This window comes from Engraulis encrasicolus, chromosome 2 (assembly GCF_034702125.1).
Source record: "Engraulis encrasicolus isolate BLACKSEA-1 chromosome 2, IST_EnEncr_1.0, whole genome shotgun sequence".
Lineage (NCBI taxonomy): Eukaryota > Metazoa > Chordata > Actinopteri > Clupeiformes > Engraulidae > Engraulis > Engraulis encrasicolus.
The window spans coordinates 48553304-48560803 of record NC_085858.1 but is presented as its reverse complement, the minus strand read 5'-3'; the positions used below and the strand labels follow the sequence as shown (position 1 = coordinate 48560803).

Sequence of the window (7500 nt, the reverse complement as noted above, 5' to 3'; positions counted from 1 at the left end):
AATAGCCACTACTAATTAGCAATATAATTTATTGATCAATAAGTTGGGGGCAGTTCTTGTATGCAGGGCCGGCCCGAGGCATAAGCAAACTATGCGATGGCTTAGGGCCCCCAAGCCACCAGGGAACCCCATGAGCAGCAAAATTCCAGGAAGGAATGAACCCTCCACCATTTTCCCAAGTCATATACTTCTTTCTCATATACCACTTACTGCCACAATGGAAACAGGAGCCATTATATATCGGGAAACACCTAAATGACTGTTGGTACAACATATTTTTTCATGTAGCATTTAATTGTAAAAACCCTACAATAAGCGCAAAGCTAAGTTTGTGATCTTTTGAGTTTTTGCACCAAGAAGTGCAGTGCATGATTGCTGCATGATCTACAGACAGCCTACCCATGTCCTTACCTCCTACCCCTCACTCATGCAAGTAAATGAAGGTGGTATGGGGGGGCACAGATGAAATTTTGCTTAGGGCCCCATAAAGGCTTGGGCCGGCCCTGCTTCTATGCTTATATTACTGTATTCGACGGTCCGGGAAAAATCACCACATCATTTTTTTTAACTTTTTACAAATGCAACATGTTTATAAAAAATCCAGCCAGGCACAGTCACAGCACATTTACTACTTTGCATGAATGAGCTCTAATTAGCAATGTATTTTATTACCTCTACCAAGGAGGTAATGTTTTCGGTCATGTTGGTTTGTCCGTCTGTCTGTTTGTTTGTTTGTTTGTTTGTCTGTCTGTCAGCAGCATAACTCAAGAACCAGAGGCCTCATTTATAACGGGTGCGTACGCACAAAAGACTGCGCACGCCAAGTTCACCGCAAGGTTTGGTATTTATAGAAAAAGAACTTGGCGGTAAACATGCGCAGCTCCACGCAAAGTTTGACCCATGCGTAGGCACTAAACAAAAGGCCAAACGCGGAAAGCGCGACCTCGGGAGGTAGCTGGAAGAACGACCCGAAATTGGTTGAAGAAAAAAATCAAAGGTCACGTGTCACGATAGCCACTTTAACATTAGTTAATCCAGTTCGCAACGAAAACGCGGTTGTTTGTTGTTTGGTAATGGTGGAAAATAATAAGTAGGCCTACCTGGCCTATCCATAGCCACATGCATGTAATATACGCTTGAAATTGTAGCCTACGTTTAGGATAGGCCTACGTTACATTTGGAAATATCCTACATTTTATTAACAATAAACACGGACCTTTCCAGTATCGGGCTATAATCGTATCGGTAGGCTATAATTGTGTTCCGAGTCTGCAAGGAATTACGTCAACATTTAAGCCAGTTGCAGACTCATCTGCTCGAGTCCCAAGTGCATCTGTAATGGTTGATTTTCTCAGCCATACTGTACTGGCAAGCGCAAGTGCCATACTAATGGATGCTACTAATGGACAGCTTCGTTTCTCTTGTCATTTCTTTTCCATGCGGTTATTCGTCATCAAAGCAGAGGTGTGCATTTGACAGCTGGCCTTCTACACTGATAATGTACGTTTATAATACACACATTTAATAAATACAGACTAGAAAATGCCCATAGGCTATGTCATGCTGTCTGTGGATATGTCGACCGAGGCGTCGCTTTGAACTGAAAGCAGACAGCTGCAAGCAGTGACCAACGGCAATTGTTGAAAAAAGTTTAAACCCGGTGCATATGTGGTGCGATGAGACCGCGAATAGATTTTCTACCGGTGAATTTCACATGGGGACATGTCATGTGAGATGTTTCCTTGACGCAGATATTTTTCCCTTCGTTCACAACTCAATTAATACTAGCCTACATGTCCATGACTTGGCGGGTTCATGTCCATGCCATCCTTCTTTTATTTATTTTTTTACTTCTGGTATAGCGTGATTTTTGTCAACATAACCATCCACATGCTGCAATTCAAGGTTTTATTTTTGTAGCCTACGACTTCCCAAACTTAACCGCTCCACTTTGCCCAACGTTCTCTAGGCCTATCTAATAAAACTGTTTGCTCCACATGTGGTAAATAGGCTATCTCGTCTGCTTTCCGCACGCCGTCCACAGATATAAATATTCATTTTGGGCGTTTCACTGAATATTCATAGATAATTATGGGTGTGTCCACAGGTGCGCACATTTGCCGCAACTTCAGAGTCAGTTGGGATTTATAAAGGGAAATCGACGTGGAACGTGCGTGCGCCATGCTTTATAAATCTGAATATTTTCTTGCGCACGCACATCCTGAGTTTCGTGCGTGCGCCATCTTTTGGCGCATTTCTTCCGCAAAGTTTTATAAATGAGGCCCCAGGACTTTTTAAAAGATTCTGTCTGCAGGATAACTCAAAAACGAATCAACTGATTGGGATTAAACTTTGTGGAGTTGTTAGTAATGACCCAAGGAACAAGTTATAAAATTCTGGTGGTGATTCGGATCACCAACCTGTACCAGAACTTTTCAAAAGATTCTTCACCATCTAGACGCCCCCTAGTGACCAGAAATTGAATTGCGGGGACTCCACAAAAACAAGGCAGAAAGACTTAGGGTGTAACATAGTCAAATGTATCAAGCAGTTTCCTTGGCGGAGGTCTGCGCTCTCTGAGTGCTTCCAGTTGATCAATAAGTTGGGGGCAGTTCTTGTATGCTGATTTTACTGTGTTCTATGGTCTGGGAAAAATCACCATGTCATTTTTTAAAACTTCAAAAGCAACATGTTTATAAAAAACATCCTTACACTTCCAATACTCCCACACCCATTAAGACGACCATGATACAACTCACTTGATATTTATAATTAATCATAGTCATAATACTATTGATATGCAGTGACAGTTCCACTGAGTCAGATTTTAATTTTAAATGTATAAAGTGTAATATGATATCTATATTAAAAAGTAAACGCATCATGTATTGTACCACGTACTGCATAATATAAAGAAATCCTTCCCATCTCCACATCCTTCCTTCTATCTAGCAAATCAATATTGCGACTTTACATGGATTTGTCAGGCTGCATTTAGCAAAACATGCAATAACTAGTCACACGATGTACTGATTCTTGTTTATCATTATTGTTATGCCATTTCCTGACTTTGTTATTCCATGTTTTCCAAATCCTGAGCCAGCCACTCAGCTTACCTTAACCTTACTATTTCCAAACATTGGTCTTCTTCTAAATCAACCTATTACATTTATTTTGTTGTAGCTGCTGTTAATCTAACTGTTAAGCATACTGAGCTGCCTTGTGTGAATTGTACTATACAAATATAATAATATAATATAATATAATATAATATAATATAATATAATATAATATAATATAATATAATATAATATAATATAATATAATATAATATAATATAATAATAAGGTAATTATATTAGTATTACTGTACTGTACTGTAGTATTACTTCACAGCAACATTACGTCTCAGGGCCCTGAGGGATGCTTCAGTGTAGTGTGGTGTGCAGGGGTCCAATTCAGTGTTGCCAGATCGGGTGGTTACCCGCCCAATTGGGCTACTTGGGATGGCCGTCTGTGGGTAAAAACTGGGGAAATTATCTATTTGGCGTTTTTTTCTGCCGTTTTGGGCCCAGAGAAGTCAATGCAATCTGTTGAAATTGGGCGGAATTTAATGCAATTTGGCGGTTTTTGAGAACCTTTTGGGAGGGATTTGATCAGACACATCTGGCAACACTGGTCTAAGTACCTGTTGCATGTGGAGGCGGATGGATGGGTGGATGCAGTGCTATAGTATATCAGTCTGAGGGTTGTGCATGTAAATGGATGGCCTGTTTCTCATTCAAAGGGGCTATATTTGGCTACCGCTGTCACGTCTTATCAGCCCACAGGGAAGCCGATCTGACACACAGACGCTAGCTCTCCTCACGCCTAGCACAAGAGTGTGCGCGCGCGTGTGTGTGTGTGTGTAAGCTCACTCGAATATGGAGGGCGTCCACCATGCCTGATTGCGCTTGTGTTGACGAGTGAGTAATTGGTAATTGGCTGAGTTGATGTGTCATTGAAAAGGGTGTGTGTGTGTGTGTGTGTGTGTGTGTGTGTGTGTGTGTGTGTGTGTGTGTGTGTGTGTGTGTGTGTGTGTGTGTGTGTGTGTGTGTGCGTGCGCGCGTCTGTGTGTGTCTGTCTGCCTGTCTGTCTGTCTGTCTGTCTGTCTGTCTGTCTGTCTGTGTCCAAAAGCTGGCTGCAAAATAACATTGATTATTTCTGCCAATTTGGTTTATCTTTGCTTCATTCCTAATCTCTCTGTAGTTTGAAGCAGTTGTTCAAATTTGTCCTTCATAAGCAAAGGCAGATAACACAGCAAACTTTGTAACTGAACCGATTGACCTTTAGATGAACTTTCTGTTGAATTTCCGTAAACAACAAAACATCAACCACTCCTTCAACTCAAGTTGGATTTCTAAACATTAGGCTGTCAATATGTGCATCCATAATTATTGAGACTAAACACGAACTTAATCATGCAAATAAATCATAAGGACGTATGAATCTTCCTTTATCTTAGTTTATTAGCAAATCTTTGGTGTTACCGTCTGAACTGCATACAGTATCTAAAAGTTCCGTCACACACAATAAAGACTACGGCAAACTATTACGGAGATAGAGAGCTAGGTCTACAGTTCACTATTCTCCGGTTATCGCACCCAGGTACGTATTACCCTCTTAACACATACCCACCCATCACAATGAATTATAGCCTATAATAGGATGTTGTGAACATGTTGCTGTGTTTTGGGACAGTCCTTTAGGGCAGTGGTTCTTAACCTTTTTTTCTTAGCGCACCCCCTTACCTATGCCGAAGATAAGCCGCGCACCCCCAACACAGATTTCTACATGTGTATGCACTAAAAAAATGATAAATGAGTGATTAATTACAATGATTCTCGCTTGAGACATGAATCAATGCCTCAATGATTTTAAATGGGGACCAAAACTTGGCAAGTATAATTTTGGTCACAACCTCTACACAAACAAGATTCCGTGCACCCCCTGGAATCTCTGGCGCACCCCCAGGGGGTGCCCGCACCCCAGGTTAAGAACCACTGCTATAGGGCACCGAGCCAATCAAATGTATAGCTGATAGTTTGGACCTTACGATATGGCCGACACTCCACTATAGATGTGGATTGTTTCAGACACTGCTTTATTTCCCCTGGGCAGAACCGTGGCGTGCGTGCGTTTGTGCGTGCGTGCGAGCGTGCGTGCGTTGTGTCTGACTCACCACAGGGCTCTCCATGATGCCCTTGAGGAAGATAAGGTCAAGGTCATTGGCAGTGGTGGAGCTGTTGCTGTCGCTCAGGGTATCAAGGACCTGAGGCACAGCTGGGGAGAGAGAGAGAGAGAGAGAGAGAGAGAGAGAGAGAGAGAGAGAGAGAGAGAGAGCAAGAGAGAGAGAGAGAGAGAGAGAGAGAGAGAGAGAGAGAGAGAGAGAGAGCAAGAGAGAGAGAGGGAGGGAGGGGGAGAGAGAGGGAGGGAGGGAGAGAGGGAGAGAGAGAGAGAGAGAGAGAGAGAGAGAGAGAGAGAGAGAGAGAGGGAGAGGGAGAGGGAGAGGGTAAGTGTACGTGAGACAGCAAGGAATAGGCAGACACAGACAAACAAAAAAGACAAACATATGCTGATAAACCAGCCTAAATGTGAGACTGGATGTGTAATTTAGTCTGGCCCCGATGAACGATACATCCGAAGATTGTTGATGAGAACATGTGAGGATGCGAGCAGTCACCCCCATGTGGGGGGTAAGGCAACCATGAAGATGGGAGGAAAAACAGAAACGAGGGTCAGAAATCCACAAAATAGTTGGTATTTTTATTTTAAACAGTGCAGTCCTAAATTATCAAGTGCAAAATTCCGCAGTCCAAAAAAATCCAACAAAAATGGCAAAAATAATCTTCTGTTCAAAATGTGCAAAATGTCCGTACAAACAAATAGTGCTAAGAAATGCTAACAAAAATGCTAGAGGCTTTTAGCTCCGGTACAGCAAACACAGCCCAGCAAAACATGTAGCATGGAAATCAGAGTAATACACTTACATCATCAGGCAGAGTCACAGAAAGTCTCCTTGCCCCTCTCTCACCAAAACAGAGAATGAGGGCATCTTAAATAGCAAAATCCCTTAGCCCTAAATTACACCAATCAGAGTTCCCTGAAACCCCATTGGTTCTCCCCCCTAAATCACCAATCACATTTCCCCACATAATATTTACAATATTAAAATTGGCCAAAACAATATCAAAATACATATACATTATCCCCCCACCAATGACATGTCATAATACCAAAACCAAAATTACAAATTAACAACTAAAGGGCGAAAATAACAAACAAAATAGATTGCGGACAAGCTGACAGTTTGATTGGCAGCTCACCTCAACAGAAAAGGTGCGCTCTCCCAGCGGAAGCGCTTTCGCTGTGGAAGGATGGAGGTGGAGCTGGTGTGTGCAGTGGACTGGTGAGTGGGGCCTGTGCCTAATAAGCCAGCGCTCTGACCAATCAGCAATCTTTCTCGTTAAATGTGCTTTCCTAACGTTGCGAGCTTCGTCGTCACTCCTTTAAAACCCTGCCCGCTTTGATTCAAAACAAATTCAAAACAAATCTCTGCGTTGTGATTGGTTCGCCAGATTCAGGGCACAGTGTTCAAAATGTTTGGCGTCCAGCGGGTGGCGCTGGTTTCCTAGGCTAAGACAAACAGGCAAGCAGGCCAATAGACACAAAGACAGACAGACAGACAGACAGACAGACAGACAGACAGAAGCCAGGAGCCAGACAAAGAGACAGAAATGTCCTCCATTTCCTTTAAGAGAAATAAAGTATGTCCATTTTCCTACTCTTGAGGAAAATACAGCAGTACGTATACCGACTCAAATACAGGCAGCCAGGCAGGCCCACGGACTGAAAAAGAAATTCAACGAAAGAGAGACCGAAAAAAAGTCAAAGAAAGTAAGACACAACTAGCGTGGCACCTGTATCTTTCAGACGAACCTTGGAGGTCTCTTGTGGAGACCTTTTGCAAAGCACTACGATGACAACCAGCCAAAGTTTCACAAAAGATTCTCAATCAATCGCAGGGAGTTTCTGTAGAACTTACCAAGAGACCTGCTTAGAGCCATATGGGCCTGTTGCCTAAATAAGAATGTTCTACAGGACATCCCAAGGTCTCCTTCGTATAATGGCAAGGGATTTTTATAATATTCAACAAGAGCACATTCTTTTATAGCACATAATGCTGTGCCTGAGGGCAGACCTTGCATTACAATGAAGCTGCAGTGCAGAAGCTTCAGGCAGCACTGGGAATGAAGGAGACCCAACCCAAACTGCTGAGACTGAGACACAAAGACACACTTGTACAAATTGTATGCTGAGCACATTCAAAAAAAGAGACTCATTAGGCAAAATGTGAAGGCCACACGCAGGCACGTCCGGACAAATCTGCAGAACAGAACAGATCCATTTTCACTCCTCTAAGCAAGTTAGTTAGGACCTTGCTTTTGAGCAAACGAGCGCA

General features: G+C 42.7%; 1 protein-coding gene across 1 annotated transcript in view; it reads right to left on the bottom strand.

Annotated features, from left to right (window-relative positions):
• Nucleotides 1-7500, bottom strand: part of mpp2a (MAGUK p55 scaffold protein 2a) — a 51736-nt gene that overhangs the window by 38032 nt on the left and 6204 nt on the right. Inside the window, exon 2 of the mRNA XM_063190010.1 lies at nt 5221-5321. Coding sequence (XP_063046080.1) covers nt 5221-5321 — 101 coding nt within the window. The remainder of the gene's footprint in view (nt 1-5220; nt 5322-7500) is intronic.